General features: G+C 27.4%; 2 protein-coding genes across 3 annotated transcripts in view; one reads left to right on the forward strand and one right to left on the reverse strand.

Annotated features, from left to right (window-relative positions):
- The window catches only part of Lerp (lysosomal enzyme receptor protein), a 393,366-nt gene extending 376,448 nt beyond the window's left edge, over positions 1-16,918 (forward strand). The window contains exons 15-17 of the mRNA XM_075292902.1: positions 13,072-13,264; positions 13,365-13,495; positions 15,620-16,918. Coding sequence (XP_075149017.1) covers positions 13,072-13,264; positions 13,365-13,495; positions 15,620-15,703 — 408 coding nt within the window. The 3' untranslated portion in view covers positions 15,704-16,918. The remainder of the gene's footprint in view (positions 1-13,071; positions 13,265-13,364; positions 13,496-15,619) is intronic.
- Positions 1-23,710, reverse strand: part of Tl (toll like receptor) — a 174,950-nt gene that overhangs the window by 55,888 nt on the left and 95,352 nt on the right. The gene's annotated exons all lie outside the window — the stretch shown is intronic.

Genomic DNA, 23,710 nt, shown 5'->3' on the forward strand with positions numbered 1-23,710 from the left:
TAACAACAACAAAAAGCTTATATGAATGAGCTGGAATGAGCTATGAAGGTCTACATTCTGCTTGCTAAGGAGAAGGAGTTGCATGCTCTTAAGTATAGCCCGTTTACTGTGTGAGTTGAGAGAGAGAGGTGAGCGTGTGCGTGTGCCGTTGAGGTGGCAACAATTTTCAAAGTTCGTTAACTTATTTTATTTCCCAGAGATCGTTATAAAGAGGTAAAAGAGTGTAAAAAAATGAACCTACCTCAATATAATTTCATGACATGAAAGTTTTTATGCTAGAGTGGTAAAAGAAGGAGAGTTTTGTGTGGAGATTTTGTTTTTCACCATTAAAACCTTCAATAGGGTGGTTAAAGTATGATTCATGGACGATGAAAGCAACGTAGTCATTTAATAATCTCCATTCATGGCCTATAAAAGGAAAGAGATATTTTCCTCTACTATCCGCAACAGTTATTAAAACTGACTACACCTTTTTCTCTTATTCTTCTATTCGTCATATAAGATTCTTATTCTGCTTGCATTAGTGATACTTGTAAATAAAGAATAAAATTCCAAAATAAAAGTGAGAAATTCTAAAAACAACCTTTTGTGGATTATAGAAATTGTTACCACTTGAGTATAATAAACGTTTAAACGTGCTAATTAAACATCCTAGGAATGCTAAATGCTATGCACTTAACAGCAACAGCAAATAAAAGTTTGTGAAATGCCAAAATGAACCGTGGTTCACAATTTTTAATTCAAAGAAATTTTGTATAGTTGGAAATGGGTTGAAAGTTGAATTATTTACTCAATAATAAAGGGTCGAAAAATTCTTTTGTTTTATTTTGTCAATAGATGTCGTTGGCGTCATTGGAGTATCTGCAGTACTACCAATCAAATTGGGTCATTTTTTGGCTTAATTTAACTAACAAAAAAATTAAATTTTGAGAAGTTGCAAAAGGTAACAAAAACCAAAAATATATAAATTGGGAGATTCGCTAAATTTTTAAATTAAAAAAGGGGGAAAATTTCAGACAAGTAAAAAAAAACTTATATTAGAGAAATGCGTCTTCTATGCTAAGCAAAAAAACACATTCGAATTTTAGGGAGATTAAATTTTTTGGCATGATGAAATTATTTTGTTCAGTGTAGCGAAAATTGACTAAATAAGTGGTCGACCAAAATATACAAAAAATTGAAAGAACACTAAACAAGTTTACTTGGATCCAATGCTTTTTTAGTGATTCCGAGCCAAAGACTGCTTCTTTAAAATAAGAATAGTTTTTACTTTCTCGATTACCTATATTATTATAAAGTATTATGAGATATAATATTAAATTATCATTAAATAAAATATTTTTAAATAATATATATTAAGTAATTTTATTTAAATTTATTTTAAACGAATATAATTTTATAAACGAATTTTACATTGCACTGTGCATAATGCTTAACAGCTCTATGGATGCATGTATATCTCCGTTCATTCCTCGTGGGAAGTTAGCAAGAGCTTCCAGTTCCAGTTCCTTTTCCTAATTAGTTTCCTTAAAGTTTTCACCCATTATTACCATAGTACACCACTATTTTATAGCTATTTTTGAGTGGATTTTCTGGCAAAAATTTCTATACACTTGGCAAGCATTATACTATGCGAGAAGTTTGAGAATTTTCAGAGTTTATGGATGAAGAGGATTAAACAAAGATGGTGGTGGTAGTTGCAACAAAAATATGCTTTTAAGAAACACTTTAAAAATTGTGGAAAATTATACCCAAAAGTATTTTTATTTGCATTCATGTCTGCATTCTTTTGCACACATACTCGTAGCACCAGACTTATACACACTCACTGACTTGCTATAGCAACAACTACACCAAAGAAAACTTAAATGAATTCATTTCTTTGTGTTTCTCCCAGGAGGGGCGAGGGTGAAAATGCAAAAAGTTTCAAGTGTTTGAGCCCTTGAGACTAGAATTGCTATTAGGCCTGATAAAGATGTTTGTATTAAGACAGTTATGTGTATGTACACATCCCTATACGCTCACATTTACCAGATACCACAAAACGAAAAGGACTCCAAAAAATTTCCAAGACAAATAAAACTTGGAAATATAAATAGATTTTGGTTTTCAAATTAAATACCAATTCAAAAATGCCAGAGCAACTTTATAATACATTCACAATAGTATATGCATACAAATGTGTGTGTGTATATATATTAGACCATAGCCAATGGCATCATGTGCAGACCAAAGTTCAATGAACGCCTAAAAGCATACTACATTTAAATAAATATATGTGTGTGTGCCTTCTACATTTGTGAGAAATGTCACAATAATATGTAAACAATAATTGTCCAAGAATACATGAATAATTTCATAAAATATTGCTATTACCAAGTATGGCAATATATTATATGGTCTAGGAAAATTTCTTTTATTATTTAAAATATTTAAGATTCTCAAAGGATGCCTTATATAAAATAGTTTATTTAATTTTAATTATAACTAAAGTATACTTTCAGATTTCTTATATAATTATATTATTTAATTATCTTATGCAATTTTGTTTTTAGATTTTTTTTTTGTAAAACATAAGATTTTTTTAAATACAGGATTATTTGTAATTTTCTAAAGGACCATTGGCAAGAATTATCATTTGACACAAAATGTGTATATAATGTATATATGTAGTTTGTTCAAATAAAATATTTAATTACATTTCAAAGCTCTGAAATAATCCTCTTAGTGCGGAAGAAAACCAATATCAAAAGAAAGTGGAAGTAGTAGCCACTAGGTAGTGTCTCAGATTTGGGGGGTATATACCAATAAAATATGAATGGCGAACATATTTTAAAATGTCATAGATTCACTGAAAAAAAAGTTTTCTTTTCTGAAGAACGAAATGTTAGACAAGTGATGTTCTTTGGTGCGAAAAATAAAATAAAATTGAGACAATCGGTCACAGAAAAAAAATTCTAAAATATTTATTGACATTTCTACAATCACAAAAATAATAGTAGTATAAATCACAGAATTAATTAAAAAAATTTAATTTAATTTTTTAATCAAGCATATTTTTATTTCTAATTAATTCTGTGATTTATACTATTATTTTTGTGATTGTAGAAATGTCAATAAAAAATTAATTGGATGAAGTAATTTCGTGATTTCGGGATCAATTAAAAATTTAATTAATGTTGATTGCAAAACTCAATTATTTTTCCTTTAGATGAAATAGCTTTCTTGTAATTTAACAAGAGTTTATACTATCTTATGAATTTTCCAATTATAGTTATAATGGGATTTTTCTTTATATTTGAGTCAAAATTTAAGGAATCAATTTAATGAAATTAATTATTTCCGAATGCACTATTTTCAACATATGGAGGGAGTGTGACAGCATCACAGTTAAGAGAAACTACGCAAAAGCCAAGTCTTACAAAAATGAGTCAATCACATTTTTTCCATTGCTATAACGAACATTTTGTATTATGATAACGAGAGTGTTCATTAATAACATGAAATTTTTTCATTATTTAATAGCAACTTTATAACCATAATAAAAAGTTTCATTGTATTTATGAAATCGCTTCGTTCAATTTGAATGACAAAATTCCTTAATAAAATGAAGAATTTTCTACTAGTGGATGAAGTTAAATAAAACGGTCTAAAATAATCAGAACCAATTTTCATTATTTTCACAGATTATTAAAATTTAATTTTATTAATAAAATATTGTGGAACTATGGTTAGGTTAGTTATAGTGACAGCCCGTTTATTTTAGGCTCATTTAGACTATTCAGTTCATTGTGACGCCAGAAGTGATGAACTTCTCGTTTATTAATGAGTGCTGGGCGATTCTATGTTTAGCTCAATGATAGGGGGGTCTCCCTTTTTATGGGCGAGCCCGGACGGTGCTTCTTATTGCGGCAAAATCGCTTAGAGAAACTTTGACCCACTCAGAAATGTCACCAGCATCACTGCGTGGGGAAAAAAATTTGGTGTTTGGAGGCTCCAATGAAATTTTGTAAGTTTTCCTTTTTTATATAGCAATAAAAACTATTCTATAATATATAATTTAACAAAAAAATTATATACACACAAAACAATATTTTGAGTCTTCAATCACGATATTAATTGAAGCAATTAAATTTTAATTGAAATGTCTTCAATCACAGAAATGATAGTATCAATAAAAAAAATTTATTGAAAGTCAAGTAAAAAATTAATTGATCCAATAAAAAAATTAATTGATACTATTACTTTTTGTGATTGATTTTTGTTTCAAATAAACAAATTTTTGAATCAATTAAATGTTTGGTTGAATATATTTTAAAACTCAATTAAGATTTTAATTGGAAAAATTTTCGTGATTTTTTTTTGTCTGTGTAATCAACTCTGTTAAAATCAATTACGGCTTTTTTACGAAAACTAAATATCCACATCTTATGGAAAATGTTTTCCAATTAATAACTGCGTTTCCCCAACACTACAAAACCTCGCAAATGTGCGCACAAAAATATGCTATTAATTGTAAGTCATGCCATACACAAAAACTATGCCTTAAAAAAACAATTTGAACTTTATAACATTTCATATATGTCAAACAAAAATTTATGAGGTTGTGCCAACAAAAACATTAAATTTAATTTTTTATAATTTTTGGACTTTTAGTGTATCATAAATAAAAGAAATAAACTATGAAAAAAATAATAGCTAATGAATCTAAGTACTTTTTAACTTTTTAATACAAACCGATTTTTTTTATACCCTCCATCATAGGATGGGGGTATATTAACTTTGTCATTCCGTTTGTAACACATCGAAATATTGCTCTAAGACCCCATAAAGTATATATATTCTGGGTCGTGGTGAAATTCTGAGTCGATCTAAGCATGTCCGTCCGTCCGTCCGTCCGTCCGTCTGTTGAAATCACGCTAACTTCCGAACGAAACAAGCTATCGACTTGAAACTTGGCACAAGTAGTTGTTATCAATGTAGGTCGGATGGTATTGAAAATGGGCCATATCGGTCCACTTTTACGTATAGCCCCCATATAAAGGGACCCTCAGATTTGGCTTGTGGAGCCTCTAACAGAAGCATATTTCATCCGATCCGGCTGAAATTTGATATATGGTGTTGGTATATGGTCTCTAACAACCATGCAAAAATTGGTCCACATCGGTCCATAATTATATATAGCCCCCATATAAACCGATCCCCAGATTTGACTTGCGGAGCCTCAAAGATAAGCAAATTTCATCCGATCCGGCTGAAATTTGGTACATGATGTTGGTATATGGTCTCTAACAACCATGCAAAAATTGGTCCACATCGGTCCATAATTATATATGGACCCCATATAAACCGATCCCCAGATTTGGCTTGCGAAGCCTCAAAGAGAATCAAAGTGCATCCGATCCGGCTGAAATTTGGTACATGGTATTGGTATATGGTCTCTAACAACTGTGCAAAAATTGGTCCACATCGGTGCATAATTATATATAGCGCCTATATAAACCGATCCCCAGATTTGGGTTGCGGAGCCTCAAAGAGAAGCAAATTTCATCCGATCCGCCTGAAATTTGGTGCATGATATTGTTATATGGTCTCTAATAACCATGCAAAAATTGGTCCACATCGTTTCATAATTATATATAGCCCCCATATAAGCCGATCCCCAGATTTGGCTTGCGAAGTCTCCAAGAGAAGCAAATTTCATCCGATCCGGTTGTAATTTTTAACATGGTGTTAGTATATGATCTTTAACAACCGTGCCAGAATTGGTCCATATCGGTCCATAATTATATATAGCCCCCATATAAAACGTTCTCCAGATTTGACCTCCGGAGCCTCTTGGAGGAGCAAAATTCATCCGATCCGGTTCAAATTAGGAACGTGGTGTTAGTATATGGTCGCTAACAACCATACAACAATTGGTCCAATCACACAAAAATTGGTCCATATCGGTTCATAATCATGGTTGTCACTACAGACAAAAATAATCTACCAAAATTTTATTTATATAGAAAATTTTGTCAAAATTTTATTTCTATAGAAAATTTTGTCAAAATTTTATTTCTAGAGAAAATTTTGTTAAAATTTTATTCGGTTCATAATAAAATTTTCATCATTGTCAAAATTTTATTTCTATAGAAAATTTTGTTCAAATTTTATTCTGTTCATAATCATGGTTGCCACTAGAGCCAAAAATAATCTACCAAGATTTTATTTCTATAGAATATTTTGTCAAAAGTCTATTTCTATAGAAAATTTTGTTAAAATTTTATTTCTGTAGAAAATTTTGTCAAAATTTTATGTCTACTTTGTCAAACTGAATTATATACGTATTGGATCGATCTTTTTTGATTTAATATATACCACGTATGGACTTACATACAATTTAGAAGATGGTGTTAGGAGGTTTTAAGATACCTTGCCATCGGCAAGCGTTACCGCAACTTAAGTAATTCGATTGTGGATGGCAGTGTTTAGAAGAAGTTTCTACGCAATTCATGATGGAGGGTACATAAGCTTCGGCCTGGCCGAACTTACGGCAGTATATACTTGTTTAAATTTATTTTATACCTTTTTTATTTTCTTATATAATTTAAAGCATAATAAAGTTATTTAGATTTATTTTTTTTAATACAAATATTTTAAAACTATAAAACGATTTATTTTTAGTTTTCTTTCGAAAATCGATTTTTTTAGGAAATATATTCTACTGCTGCACCATCATTTTATATAGGAATAAAAAGCTATGAGGATATAATTTATCAACAAATTTATATAACCAACTCTATTTAAATCAATTACAGCTTTTTTATGGAAAATAAATATCCACATCTTATGGCAAATAATTTCCAATTAATAACCGCGTTTTCGTGAAAGCAACAAAACTCGGCAAATTTGCGCACAAAAATATGCTACAAATTGTAAGCCATACACCATAGGTAAAAAACTATGCCGTTTAAAAACTAGAACTTTATTAAATTTCATATATGTAAAACAAAAATTTATGAGGTTGTGCCACCACAAAACTTAAATTTAATGGGAAAATATTTTGAAACACTACAACAACAAATATATAAATATACAATCAATTTGGTTATGAAAAATTCTGGTAACCCACAAAAACCTTAAAAAAAACATAGGAAAGGTTAATTGGGATATAACCTATAAAAAAACAGTATATACAACAGCATTCGTGCAAAATTGCCTTGCAGCGAAAAGAAATTTCCATTTATACTCAAAAAATAAAAGTATACTTTTAGGATCAGTCAACAATGCCCCCTTAAATAATATTAAAAATAAATTGAAATTTGTATTGCTTTCATCCCATGCTATATGGGATAACAGTTGGTGGCATTGAAAGCTCAATCATAAGACGGAATGTCATCTCTCTCTCCTCTCCCCTCTATAATAATTGGACTGTTTTTCAATTAAATAAACATTTTGTTGTTTTTGATTCTTCTGAAGTGTTAATTGAGTTTCAATGTAATAAAATTTCTTTTCTATTAAGACTTGTAATTTATCCCAGGATTTTCGTTTTGCTTTTATTCTCATCTTAAATGCTTGGCAATGTTGTAGAAATAAATGTTTACTTTGCTGGCAACAGCAAACACCCCATGAGAAGAGGGATAGCTGGTCTGTATCGGGTCCTCTTTCCCATTCTCTCTCTCTTTTCAATTTCTATATAATATCTTGATGTCCTGTAACAAGGATTCATTGCATTGAAAACTTGCTAGAAGCAATTTTTTCGTGTAATTATCTTTTGTATATGATGCTCGTGTTTGTGTCACTCCCACTCTACTATGCACCAGCTTCTTTCTGCTGCCGCTATTTCTATATAAGCAAATCATTAACGTTGCTAACATGGCAAACAAAGGCAAGCGTTGAAATCCCCGTCATCTGTTAACAAGATGAGAAACACACCCACCCACACCCACCCACACATCGGTGTTAACAAATGGGCACAACAACACCAAACAACGAAACCTTTGAAGTTTTTGTTTTCCGCCAACGACGACGATGATGATGATGATGCTGATGGCAATGTCTTTAACAGTCGCAAATACGTGGCCACACCACATAGACCATTCCATATTTTCTTTAATGTGGCCCAGCAATGTTGGATCTTGGATGGAGCAACAACAACAACAAGAAATATATATATAAATATAAAACACATCCTGCAGATGAGAAAATAGTACGAAATGCCTTTGGCCTCAACAATTTTTAATGATTTACATTTTCCCAAAGTCTTGTGATTGTGGAGTCAAGAAACATATGTTGGTAATATTCCATGAATGAAGGCTGGCTTTTCAACCTTCCCCAGCTAGGCTGGGTCATTTGTATCTTAAACGTTTGATGTCCTTTTTGCTTTTTCTTTGTGTAAAAAGAAAAATTTGGGTAATTATTGTTTAAAAAGAAAAACTTTTTTTTTTGCGTAGGCAAATAAAGAGAAAGTCTTTGTCTCACTACTTTGGACAAATTTAAATCAATTTATTTGCTATGAGATTTTTTTTTGTGAGATATTTGTTTATTGAAAGAATTTTTTAATATTAAGTTTTATTAATGATTGTTTTTTTGTAATAATTCTCTAAGACAATAATAGAAGTTTGTCTGGGGATTTTAAAGTGTTAATAAATTATCGAAATTTATTTTATTTTGTATATTTGTGTATAAATCTTATGAACATGTACAATGAAAAATACATAAACCCAAGTACAGCATTTTTATATTGGTGCGACGGAAATTTGGTTGGCCTAGAATATAAATCTAAGGGCAATTCATTGATCCTAAAAGTATGCTACAAATTTTGGGAATAAGGTAAATCTCTTAATTAACCATTTAATTCCGTTAGGCTTTAACGGCAAGTTAAAGAGAAGGAAATTGAATTTTATTTCTTACGAGTTAATTTAATTTTAACAATTAAGTGTCTAACTAACGTATACGTCTATATAGGAAGGATAAGGATATATATCCGTCATACGGTTTAAGAGTTTGCTCTGCTTTAACGTAGCTTCGCGAAAATTGGGGTATTTGGCTTAGGATGCAATAAATTATAGAAATAACAATTTTTACCATAAAATCGTGTTAATTGGACATTGAAAAGGCTCTTTCTAAACAAATATAGTTTAGGAGCAAAGAGAGCCAAGCTGTAAAAATGTTCTAGAACTCAATACAGATGAACGAAAAATTAATTCGAACCAATTTCATAATTGGAGCGACTGGCATTGGAGAGGGAAGGAGGAGGAGTGTAACTGTTGTGTCACCTTTTTCAAGCGATGATACTTTTGTGCTACTTTTTTGCTAGTGCCACTAAATATGATACTTTTTACAAATGTATGCCACCTTTTTATCATACCGTGCCACTTTTTAAGTACGTTTATTTATACTGTACATTTTAATACATTTTGATTTAAAATCGGTGACTTAACAAATTATCGAATTTTCCGGATGAATACTAAATTTGTGAGCAGTTTGTGTTATAATGTTCTCAGCAGACAATTGTTCCGCCTAAAAGTATGCAAAGAAAATATTGTGCATTGTAGATAAACCGGGTTATTCTTCTGTATATTAAATTCAAAGGAATGGTTTTTGATAAAATGGAGATGGAGAATTATTGTTGAGTTTGTGAGAATGTAAATTAAAAAGTTTCTTTATAGAATTATAAGAACATTGATATACATGCGTTTAATTGGTACTTTTTCTTTATAAAACTACTTTTGTGAAATGAGGGTGTCACCTTTTATTGCGAATGTCACTTAGAAATTCTCAACGGTAATGCTGCAGGTTGTGAAGGCTTGACGGCTAAGACGTTTAAACATTTGTAGTTCGAAATTAATGCAGCTGAAGCTAAATTTGCTCTACAGGAAATCCATATAAAATTCACTGTTTCTTGAATTGATTTTGCAGCAGAACTTTTTAATTCAAAAGAAGGACTCGTTACGTTAAAGTGGCAGCCCGATTTATTTCAGGCTAATATAGTCTATAGAGTTCATTGGACTCCTTAGTTTTTAAAATTTTTTCTGTAATTTTTGAAAATGTCCACATATATATTTTGTAATTATTGAATTAGTATATTTTGTAATTAGTAGCTGTGTCTGAAACCGTGGGCTTTATTCTTTGCCCGGAAAACTTTCGAATTTCTATTGACTGCCGCTAACCTCTTCATGAGATTGCTTATCATTTGTGGATACTGCATCTTTTATGTGAATTTAATCATTCGTATGTGAAGAGTAAGAAAGCTAGAGAGATCGTGGTGCATGTGGTTGGTATACCAGCTTTACATACAAATGGCTACTGCCGGTTTCGGTCGAACATCACCGTGGGTTCTCTGCCCCTCTCAGAAAGGCTCTTGATATTTCTGAATGTTTCAAACTGTTTATCTGTGGTTTCAAAAATTGCGTAACATGCCGGACGGACTCTGCTATAAGAAAAGCCATTGTCATAGAATCGGCCAGCACATCACCACCAATAGACTAACTTGCACATAACCAAAACATTGATAGCAGTTCCATAAATATTTTTACAATGTACATTAATGGCTTAAGGATGCTTTAACCAGCTCACTTCACCTTTAGTAGTTTAATATGTAAAATTTATGCAGTATAACTGTTTTAAACTGTTATACTGAAACTGTTATACAAATGAAAAATTTCTTACTTGGCCAGTGGTTTAGATATACTAGCACTAAGTTCACCACCTGTGATACCGCAATTCACCTAATAGTATACATGAGTGACAATAATGGACTAATCAAAGAAAATTAAAAAAATCATATTTGAACAGAGTCGGCAGTTAGGACGACAATTTCGTTAAGGGTTAGTTTAGAATCCGAGATCACAGGTAGTCAAAATGGCATGTTTATAGTAATTCATATATCCTAAAAGTATGCTTCAATTTTTTTCTTCAATAATTTAAATGTTCACTAAATTGGTTATAATAATAAACATTTCAATGGTGACGTAAATGTTTCAATTGCAAGGCAATATTATTGAACTACTCTGAAAACATATTTCCCGCAAATATGATTATTTCGAAAAACTCCTCATTATATTCCATTGTGAATGGAAATAAAATCAAGTTCCAAAAAAATTGTTTTATTTTTAAAACTAAACTCTTGAACATCATTACAATTTAAAAAAAATAACGTTTCATTTTCGTTTCATTCATATATCCTAAAAGTATGCTGCAATTTTTTTTCTTCAAAAATTTAAATGTTCACAAAATTCGTTATAATAATAAACATTTCAATGGTGACGTAAATGTTTCAATTGCAAGGCAATATTATTGAACTACTCTGAAAACATATTACCCGCAAATATGATTATTTCGAAAAACTCCTCATTATATTCCATTGTGAATGGAAATAGAATCAAGTTCCAAAAAAATTGTTTTATTTTTAAAACTAAACTCTTGAACATCATTATAATTAATAAAATTAACGTTTCATATTCGTTTCATTCATATATCCTAAAAGTATGCGGTAATTTTTTTTTTCTTAAAAAATTTAAATGTTCACAAAATTCGTTATAATAACAAACATTTCAATGGTGACGTAAATGTTTTAATTGCAAGGCAATATTATTGAACTACTCTGAAAACATATTACCCGCAAATATGATTATTTCGAAAAACTCCTCATTATATTTCATTGTGAATAGAAGTAAAATCAAATACCAAACATTTTTTTTTTATTTTTAAAACTAAACTCTTCAACATCATTATAATTAAAAAAATTTAACGTATCCAGTTTTAACAATTAGTGATAATCACTAGTCGCATAAGGATCTAGAATTTATAAAATCTAGAGTTTATAAAAATTACAATTTTTTTTCACAAATTTCGAGTTTTTTATGTCTAATGTAAAATGTATCCCATTTGTTTACCATTAAGATTTCCCATTTAATTGAAAACATCCGCCAATTTTATTTATTCTTTGTTTACGTCGCTTACATGATAAGGGATAATTTCAGACATTATCATTATAATTTGTTAAAGTAAAAGCAGACAAAAAATTGTAATGCAATATGCACCACTTATATTATGCTTAAGCTTCTTAGTAAAAGGTATGCGCCAAAAGTAAAGCATCTTACTTTTTCAGAAACAAGGGGAGAAAAATTAAGGAAATGTACAAATACTAATAAAAAGAAATAAGTTCACAAGAATGGTGCATACTTCCAGGCGTTAGTTTGATAAAGCACAAACAAGAAAATTCAAAAAGTTGGCTGCTTCCTGGCACTCACTGCTTGTTGGCTGACTTACAAATTGTCTATCTAGTAATGGTGCTTCTTAAAAGAATACCTAAGGTTGGGAGTTGTTATTTTTAGATGAAGAAAAAAGGAAAAAAAAAACAAAAAAAAACATTACATGGCGTCTAGCATATCTCAATGGCGGCAAAGTAGTGATAACTTGCATTATAGTTCACTTAAGAAAATTACATTTTTGGCAAAGGCGGAAAATCTAGATATAATTGAAGATTTCATTTTTGATTATAGCTTATTAGACAATAGATAATTAAGTTTACCTGAGATAAAAAAAGTTTTGGAAAATCATTGAAATATCCTTTTGATTTTCTTGGCTTAAGGTGGGGACTATGTTCGATTTTCGAGCCTAAAAACAGCTATTTTCCACGGCTACTTTATTGAATCGATTAATTTTAGAATATGAAATTGTACGTTTGAAAACTTTTTCATACAAGTTTTGTTAAAGATTTGTTAAAAATAGACTCTTCGTTATGTATGTTTTTGCACTTTTAATTTTGATTTTAGTGGAAAAATATTCACCTTTAAGGTGAGTATTAACTTCGAGTTTAGCCGCTTAAATCGCTAAAGTGAAAACTAAATCAGTAAGAAAAATTCACAAAATCATATATATTTGTTGCAAATTTTATTATAACTTGATGGGGAAACGCCCAAAGCAAATTTTCACAAAGTTTGTATTCCTTAAAATGGATTATTAAAGAAAAGTAATCGTGAAAAAATGACGTTTTTATCGCCTAAACTCGAACTTAATACCCACCTTTAACCAAAAATTCCAAATATCTTTAACATTTTTGTTTTCTTCTTCTCATTTTAGTGTAATTTGCTGTATATTCAAAAAACCCCAGATATTTGTGATTTTTTGGGTTTAAGCGAACAAGGTGTCACCACTACTACAACTACTACTACAGTATCTCCCACATCTAAGCCACATACCCCAAAACCCACATCCTGGTATCCCACAGAAAGTACGGAGAACCATCCAGCTGAGCGTACAGGTTCTATAGGAAGTAAGTTATTCCTGCGAAATTTCGTTTTGTGTTCTTTCTTGCGGTTAACTTTTCATTTTAATTAAATTATCTCTGCTTTTACCTCTCTACCATTTTGCAGGCATATTAGCGGCCATACTTTCGGTTACATTTGTTGTGGCCTGCCTTGGTATGTTTGCATTCTCACCAGAACGCCGCAATATGGTGAGACGCCTATTTAATAGGACATCATCTTCTGTGCGATATAGTCGAGTAAGTAGTACACACAGAAAAATGTAATAAAAGATAATTTAGAATAATAAGACAGAGGATTTTAAAGGACTGCGAACTAAAGTCAACTTTCAAAGGTAGTCAAATTTTGTGATTAAAAACGAAGATAGGTACTTAGCGCCACCTCCTGATCGAAAAGTACCGCAAGACCAATAGAAACTGTTTTATTTGGGCGAAAACAGAACAGATGAAAGTTTGGCCACTTTCGTTAAGCTAATTCATGATAATATTCGTAGCATACTTTTGGGAGTCACGAGGCAATAGTCGGTGTGTAGTTAATAAACTTAAAAAAAAGTTATTTTATCCCTATTCTGTGGAAAAGTTAATGAAAATTGATAAATTATTTGATCATATTAAAGCAATTTTCAATTTATACCAAAAGAGTTGGGTAAAATCCGTTATTTATATGAACTCAAAATATAATTTCTTTAACGAGTCTTACATTAGTAGTCGGTGCGTAGTAAATGAAATAAAAAAAAATCCATCTACCCTCATTCTGTGGAAGAGTTAATGAAAATTGATAAATGATTTGACCATAATAGGAATATTAAAGCAATTTTCAATTCAAACCCAAAGAGTTGACTAAGTTGCTTTGTTTATATTTTGTCCAAATAAGATTTTTCCCATTATTTTCTCATCTTGTGGTGGTACTACGAGGGTGGTCCGATGAGTACTTAGCAGCGTCACCTCCAAAAAAATACCAAGACCAATAGGTATTGTTTTATTGGCAAACAGATGACAGTGGCCTAATCGACACAATAATTCATGACAATATTCGTAGCATACTTTAAGGAGTCTTAATAGTCGAAGAGTAATAAATGAAATTGAAAGAAGTAAGGAAAGTCTAAAGTCGGGCGCGGCCGATTATATTATACCCTGCACCACCTTGTAGATCTAAATTTTCGATACCATATCACATCCGTCAAATGTGTTGGGTGCTATATATAAAGGTTTGTCCCAAATACATACATTTCAATATCACTCGGTCTGGACAGAATTTGATAGACTTCCACTTTTGGCACGCATAGCTACTATGGCAATTCTACTCCCTGTGCAAAATTTCAACTATAACGGAGTAAAAAATTGGCATCTGTGGTGATATGAGGGTAAATCGGACGAACGATATATATGGGAGCTATATCTAAATCTGAACCGATTTCAACCAAATTTACAATGCTAATTCTACTCCCTGTGCAAAATTTCAATTAAATCGGAGTAAAAGATTGGCCACTGTGGTCATATGAGTGTAAATCGGGAGCTATATCTAAATCTGAACCGATTTCAATAAAATTTGGCACACTTGACTACACTACTAATTGTACTCCTAGTGCAAAATTTCAACCAAATTCGAGTGAAACTCTGGCTTCTGGGACCACATTAGTCCATATCGGGCGAAAGATATGTATGGGAGCTATATCTAAACCTGAACCGATTTCAATAAAATTTGGCACACTTGACTATAGTACTAATTGTTTTTCTTGTGCAAAACTTTAAGCAAATTAGGGTAAAACTCTGGCTTCTGGGGCCATATAAGTCCATATCGGGCGAAAGATATATATGGGAGCTATATCTAAATCTAAACCGAATTCTTCTAAACTCAATAGGGTTCTATTCTGAGCCAAAACACATACTTGTGCTAAATTTGAAGTCGATTGGACTAAAACTGCGACCTAGACTTTGATTACAAAAATGTGTTCATGGACAGACGGACATGGCTATATCGACTCAGGAGTCCACCCTGAGCAGTTTTGCCAAAGACACCATGTATCTATCTCGTCTCCTTCTGGATGTTGCAAACATATGCACAGGGTATAAAAATATTATTTTACGCCCATTCTGGGGAAGAGTTAATGAACAATTTATAAATTTTTTAATTTTCAAAGAAAGATAGTTGGCCAATCTGCATTGTGTATATTTTGTCGAAATATGATTTTCCCATTTTTTAAGTGTACTACTAAAGCCAATAAACACGTACGTTCTATGCTGCCTCAAGGATTTTTTAAAACATTATAATCGCTATCCTGTCTTTGTTTTGTTCTCTGTTGATATTCTACCTTTGCCATGTTTCTTACTATTGGTCTTTCTGTCTGTCTTTTTCTTAAAAAGGTAAACAATAGCGAAGAAGGTAATTTACTGCTAAATCCAAATGGTGAATTCACTGAATCGGATGATGATGATATGCTGCTTTAGAAATGAAAACCACAACTAACAACAACGATGATTATGATGATAATGATTCTTGATTCTCGATTTTCTTATTGGTCCCCGCTTTCCGTATTATGAAACATCAAATGTATAGGGAGACAACCACAGCAACAACAACTATATAGATATATACATGTTTCTAAATCTCTTTAAGGTATTTTGCTAAATGATATTGAGCTTAAATATTTAAATATGAAAATCTATATTTATATATTTTGTACATGTATAAATGTTTACAGACATATATTTTGAATAGCTTATGAACTGATTTTAAATTAAAAATGTACTATGTGTAATAAATATTAACATGTAAAGGAAAGAGGAGTTATTAAAACAAACAAAAAAAGACAAATCATAAACCTTTTAAATCTATATATAAAAATATTATCCTATTAAACACCAAAGATTTATATAAATATCAAAAAAAAAAGCCTATAAAAGGAACCTTATTAACAGCTGGAATGGTTTATTAATATGATACTTTTTTTGTAATTTAAAAAAATATATTTAAAGGCAGCTTGAAATTTACATTTTTTTAGTTTTAATTTGTTTTTTAAAATGAAAATTTAATATTTGTGTTATATTTATAATAAACTGCCACACTTATAGTTTTCGATAACACACAAAATTAAAAACAAAACAAAAATACTTTTAATTAACTGAAAATATTTTGAAATATAAAAAAGAAACTAATTGGAAATTATATTATTAAATAATGATTATAAAGATCTCGTCGCTCTTAATATTAATATAATTTATTTTGATTTATCCCTATGCAATTTTTTCGAAAAAAAAAATTAAAGAAAGAAAGAACACAAAATCTATGAATGAATATATCCTGTAAAAAAGTTTAAGATTGCTCCTCATTGGGACCAAACCAATGACCAATTGTTAGTATATAATTGAAGGTATTGAAGGAAGAGTAAATAATATTGTTTTTTTTTTTTTTTTTTTTTAATTTTGCCTTTATTTCCTTAAAGTCTGCCTGTTATGGTATTTTTTAAAACTCAAATTTTTGGTATTATTCATTTTAGATTTAAGAACATTAGTTTTAATTTGAATTATTTTTTTTTTAAACTATGAGTGAATTAATTTTATTAGGAAGTGATGTTTGAAAAAGACTTTTTATTTGTATTACTATTGTCGATGTATCTCCAAATGTACTTAATTATTTTAAATTAAATGTATTTTAAATAGAAATTTATTTGTTTTATTTAAAACCGCACAACTGAAAAATGTAGGAAGGATACAGCATATTTTTGGTACTGGTTGCAAAGGTGATTCAAGGCTAACTAAACTTTATCTAATTTAAATTTTTAGATAGTATTTTTAAATTATTTTTAAAAACTATTTTTAAAAACCTTTTTTTTTTAAATAATAAATCATGGCTTCCTCTATCTGAGCCGGGAGAGGACAACATCAGTAGGTCATTAGCCCGGTTGCCACTTGTGCCAAAAACAATCTACCAAAATTTCAAAAAAAGTTTGCCAAAATTTACCAAATTAAAAAATAAATTATTTTGAAGTTTTGGTAAACTTTTTTGGTTAGTATAAAAAAAAATTGTTTTCTTCAAAACAAATGATTTATTATTTTATTTTAGAAGTTTATCTCCTATTTGCGATAAATTTTTGGGTGTATAAATATTCCTTGCACTGTTAATGTGCTAATTTTAAATGTTTTACCGAATTTAAAAAGGGAAAGTTACTACTTCTACATAAAGAGAGTACTTACTCACAATAAAATAAAAAATTTTTGAAGATATTGAAGTTATAGGCAATTTTTTCAAAACTTTATTTCTACAGAAAATTATTATAAATTTTTTTTCTATAGAAAATTTTGTCAAAAATTTATTTCTATTGAAAATTATTATCAATTTTTTTCTATAGAAAATTTTGTCAAAATTTTATTTCTATAGAAGATTTTGTCAAAATTTCATTTCTATAAGAAATTTTGTCAAAATTTCATTTCTATAGGAAATTTTTGTCAAAATTTCAATTCTATAGGAAATTTTGTCAAAATTTTATTTCTATAGGAAATTTTGTCAAAATTTCATTTCTATAGGAAATTTTCATTTCTATAGGAAATTTTGTCAAAATTTCATATCTATAGGAAATTTTGTTTCAAAATTTCATATCTATAGGAAATTTTGTCAAAATTTCATATCTTTAGGAAATTGTGTAAAAATTTCATATCTATAGGAAATTTTGTCAAAATTTCATATCTATAGGATATTTTGTCAAAATTTTATTTCTATAGAAAATGTTGTCAAAATTTTATTTCTATAGAAAATTTTGTCAAAATTTTATTTCTATAGAAAATTTTGTCAAAATTTTATTTCTATAGAAAATTTTGTCAAAATTTTATTTCTACAGAAAATTTTGTCAAAATTTTATTTCTATAGAAAATTTTGTCAAAATTTTATTTCTATAGAAAATTTTGTCAAAATTTTATTTCCATAGAAAATTTTGTCAAAATTTCATTTTTATAGAAAATTTTGTCAAAATTTCATTTCTATAGAAATTTTTGTCGAAAGTTTATTTCTATAGAAAATTTTGTCAACGTTTTATTTCTATAGAAAAATTTTTCAAAATTTCATTTCTATAGAAAATTTTGTCAAAATTTTATTTCTATAGAAATTTTTTCAAAATTTTATTTCATTTCTATAGAAATTTTTGCCAAAATTTTATTTTATTTCTAAAGAAAATTTTGTCAAACTTTTATTTCTGGAAATTGTGTCAACATTTTATTTCTATAGAAAATTTTGTCAAAATTTTATTTTTAAGAAAATTTTGTCAAAATTTTATTTTTAAGAAAATTTTGTCAAAATTTTATTTCCATAAAAAATTTTGTCAAAATTTAATTTCTATAGAAAATTTTGTCAAAATTTCATTTCTATAGAAAATTTTGTCGAAAGCTTATTTCTATAGAAAATTTTGTCAATATTTTATTTCTATAAAAAATTTTTTCAAAATTTAATTTCTATAAAAAATTTTGTCAAAATTTTATTTCTAAAGAAAATTTTGTCAAAATTTTATTTCTATAAAAAATTTTGTCAAAATTTTATTTAGAAATAAAATTTTGACAAAATTTTATTGCTATAGAAAATTTTGTCAAAATTGTATTTTAAAGAAAATTTTGTCAAAATTTTAATTCTATAGAAAATTTTTTCAAAATTTTATTTCTATAGAAAATTTTTTCAAAATTTTATTTCTATAGAAAATTTTGTTAAAATTTTATTTCTATAGAAAATGTTGTCAAAATTTTATTTCTAAAGAAAATTTTGTCAACATTTTATTTCTGTAGAAAATTTTGTCAACATTTCATTTTACTTCTATAGAATATTTTTTCAACATTTTATTGCTATAGAAAATTTGTCAAAATTGTACTTTAAAGAAAAGTTTGTCAACATTTTATTTCTATAGAATATTTTGTCAACATTTTATTGCTATAGAAAATTTTGTCAAAATTGTATTTTAAAGAAAATTTTGTCAAAATTTTATTTCTATAGAAAATTTTGTCAAAATTTTATTTCTATAGAAAATTTTGTTAAAATTTTATTTCTATAGAAAATGTTGTCAAAATTTTATTTCTATAGGAAATTTTGTCAAAATTTCATTTCTGTAGGAAATTTTGTCAACATTTTATTTCTGTAGAAAATTTTGTCAAAATTTCAATTCTATAGGAAATTTTGTCAAAATTTTATTTCTATAGGAAATTTTGTCAAAATTTCATTTCTATAGGAAATTTTCATTTCTATAGGAAATTTTGTCAAAATTTCATATCTATAGGAAATTTTGTTTCAAAATTTCATATCTATAGGAAATTTTGTCAAAATTTCATATCTTTAGGAAATTGTGTAAAAATTTCATATCTATAGGAAATTTTGTCAAAATTTCATATCTATAGGATATTTTGTCAAAATTTTATTTCTATAGAAAATGTTGTCAAAATTTTATTTCTATAGAAAATTTTGTCAAAATTTTATTTCTATAGAAAATTTTGTCAAAATTTTATTTCTATAGAAAATTTTGTCAAAATTTTATTTCTACAGAAAATTTTGTCAAAATTTTATTTCTATAGAAAATTTTGTCAAAATTTTATTTCTATAGAAAATTTTGTCAAAATTTTATTTCCATAGAAAATTTTGTCAAAATTTCATTTTTATAAAAAATTTTGTCAAAATTTCATTTCTATAGAAATTTTTGTCGAAAGTTTATTTCTATAGAAAATTTTGTCAACGTTTTATTTCTATAGAAAAATTTTTCAAAATTTCATTTCTATACAAAATTTTGTCAAAATTTTATTTCTATAGAAATTTTTTCAAAATTTTATTTCATTTCTATAGAAATTTTTGCCAAAATTTTATTTTATTTCTAAAGAAAATTTTGTCAAACTTTTATTTCTGGAAATTGTGTCAACATTTTATTTCTATAGAAAATTTTGTCAAAATTTTATTTTTAAGAAAATTTTGTCAAAATTTTATTTCCATAAAAAATTTTGTCAAAATTTAATTTCTATAGAAAAATTTGTCAAAATTTCATTTCTATAGAAAATTTTGTCGAAAGCTTATTTCTATAGAAAATTTTGTCAATATTTTATTTCTATAAAAAATTTTTTCAAAATTTAATTTCTATAAAAAATTTTGTCAAAATTTTATTTCTAAAGAAAATTTTGTCAAAATTTTATTTCTATAAAAAATTTTGTCAAAATTTTATTTAGAAATAAAATTTTGACAAAATTTTATTGCTATAGAAAATTTTGTCAAAATTGTATTTTAAAGAAAATTTTGTCAAAAATTTAATTCTATAGAAAATTTTTTCAAAATTTTATTTCTATAGAAAATTTTTTCAAAATTTTATTTCTATAGAAAATTTTGTTAAAATTTTATTTCTATAGAAAATGTTGTCAAAATTTTATTTCTAAAAAAATTTTGTCAACATTTTATTTCTGTAGAAAATTTTGTCAAAATTTCATTTTATTTCTATAGAATATTTTTTCAACATTTTATTGCTATAGAAAATTTGTCAAAATTGTACTTTAAAGAAAAGTTTGTCAACATTTTATTTCTATAGAATATTTTGTCAACATTTTATTGCTATAGAAAATTTTGTCAAAATTGTATTTTAAAGAAAATTTTGTCAAAATTTTATTTCTATAGAAAATTTTGTCAAAATTTTATTTCTATAGAAAATTTTGTTAAAATTTTATTTCTATAGAAAATGTTGTCAAAATTTTATTTCTATAGGAAATTTTGTCAAAATTTCATTTCTGTAGGAAATTTTGTCAACATTTTATTTCTGTAGAAAATTTTGTCAAAATTTCATTTTATTTCTATAGAAAATTTTGTCAAAATTTCATTTCTATAGAAAATGTTGTCAAAATTGTATTTCTATAGAAAATTTTGTCAACATTGTATTCCTATAGAAAATTTTGTCAACATTTTACTTTATTTCTATATATTTTGTCAAAAATTTATTTCTATAGAAAATTTTGTCAAAATTTTATTTCTATAGAAAATTTTGTCAACATTTTATTTCTATAGGTAATTTTGTCAAAATTTTATTTTTTTTTTATAGAAAATTTTGTCAACATTTTATTTCTATAGGAAATTTTGTCAAAATTTCATTTCTGTAGGAAATTTTGTCAAAATTTTACTTTATTTCTATAGAATATTTTGTCAAAAATTTATTTCTATAGAAAATTTTGTCAAAATTTTATTTCCACAGAAAATTTTGTCCAAATTTTATTTCTATAGAAAATTTTGCCAAAATTTTATTTTATTTCTATAGAAAATTTTGTCAAAATTATATTCCTATAGAAAATTTTGTCAAAATTATATTTTTGTATAGAAAATTTTTTCAAAATTTTATTTCGATAGAAAATTTTGTCAACATTTTATTTCGATAGGAAAATTTGTCAAAAGTTTATTTCTATCGGAAATTTTGTAAAAATTTTATTTCTATAGAAAATTTTGTCAAAATTTTATTTCTATAGAAAATTTTGTCAACATTTTATTTCTATACAAAATTTTGCCAATATTTTATTTTATTTCTATTGAAAATTTTGTCAAATATTAATCTATAAGAATCTACAGAAAATGTTGCAAAATTTTATTTCTACAGAAAATTTTGTCAAAATTTTATGTTATTTCTATAGAAAATTTTGTCAAAAATTTATTTCTAAAGAAAATTTTGTCAAATTATTTCTATAGAAAATTTTGTCAAATTATTTCTATAGAAAATTTTGTCAAAATTTTATTTCTATCATTTCTATAGAAAATTTTGTCAATATTTTTTGTATACAAAATTTTGCCAAAATTTTTATAATTTTATAGAAATTTCTGTCAAAATTTTATTTTTATAGAACATTTTCTCAAAATTTTATTTCTATGGAAAATTTTGTCAAAATTTTATTTCTATCGGAAATTTTGTCAACATTTTATTTCTATAGAAAATTTTGTCAAAATTGTATTTCTATAGAAAATTTTCAAAAATCCATATGCAAAATTGAAACCTCCATAAACCATAAATGTGATTATTTCATAAAATGCATTATGTGATTTTATAATTTCAATACTATCTCATTTCCCATTTGACGTTTGCATACAATTAATCAATAATATCCACAATTCAGCAAACAATTTTTTTTGCATAACCACATGCAAATATGGAAACTATACATTTGAAATACCTCCATACTAAATCCATTCTTAGAAACCAAGGAATGATATTAATATCATTGAGAAATGTTGCACAAAACTAACCGCAAACAAATACAGACCGTTAGACGGTGGTCGTCTGTAAATATGGAAGCATCGAACGTCATAGAAATGAAAGAAAACCGCATTAGACTCAAGTGTGGACCTCGACCATGTTGAGAACAACTAACAACAGTTGGCTAAAGTCAGGGGCATGCAATTGTGAATATCCTCCTAGCGACATTATTGAAAAATTGTTTTAGCTTTAATAGCAGAAAATAAGGAAAGCAAAAAGAAATTTTCAAAAAAAAACAAAAAAAAAATGACAATAGATGTTTGTGGGTATGGATACTTTTTAGTGTTCTATGTTGAATAACAAATAGTAGAGGTTTAGTAAGTTGAAGGAAAATTTTGTTTTAATATGAAAGTCAATAAATTTCAGAGTTTATTTTATGTATAATACGCAGTTGAATACAAATATTTTGACCTTCGCTTTGGTATTGATTCCAAGGCAAAGATGATGCTAGAAAATTTTTAGAAAAATATATAGCTAAACATTTACATGTCATTCACACTGAAAAAAAAGCATGTCAGGTTCCAAAGATTTTGTCTTTACTTTAAAAAATTTGGTATTGATTCCGAGTTAAAGAAGCGGAGAATACAAGTAAGGATACTTTTAAGACACAATTCTCTTTTAAATTTGGGTTTTGTGTACTTGCTTCTAGGAAGCAAATTTTAATTTTTCGCTTTTTCAGCTATTTTTCTTCATTTGCTATCAAAGTCCTTTAAAAACGACTTAACGACAACTTTATTTTCCAAATTAAGACTCGACTTCCAGTAGTAACTAAGCTATGTTTCAAGTAAAAAACGTCTTTAAAATAAAGTGTTGAAAAACATGTCCTACATTTCAACGATTTTTTGCTTTGTAGTAAAGATGCAAAAAGGCAACAAATTTAAAGACAATTTCATTAAATTTAAAGAATTTTTCTGAATTATTAAAGTCAAGTTGACCTTAGCCCAAACATTTTTTCTTTCATGTTATGATACCCATTTTTAAGTGAAATCACTTAATTATAAGGACAATACGACTTCATTGAAAAGTTTATCGACTTTTGGACAAGGAAAAAACTTTATATTAGAGAAATGCGTCTTCGATCCTAAGAAAAATTTGCATTCGTATTTTAAAGACATGAAATCTTTGACCTTACGACAATATTTTTTTTCAGAGCAAGATTACAAAAAAAAATCTTACAAAAAAAATCGTTAGTCTTCGATGGGGATATTAATTTTTTTTT

Source organism: Haematobia irritans, chromosome 1, assembly GCF_050003625.1.
Source record: "Haematobia irritans isolate KBUSLIRL chromosome 1, ASM5000362v1, whole genome shotgun sequence".
NCBI lineage: Eukaryota > Metazoa > Arthropoda > Insecta > Diptera > Muscidae > Haematobia > Haematobia irritans.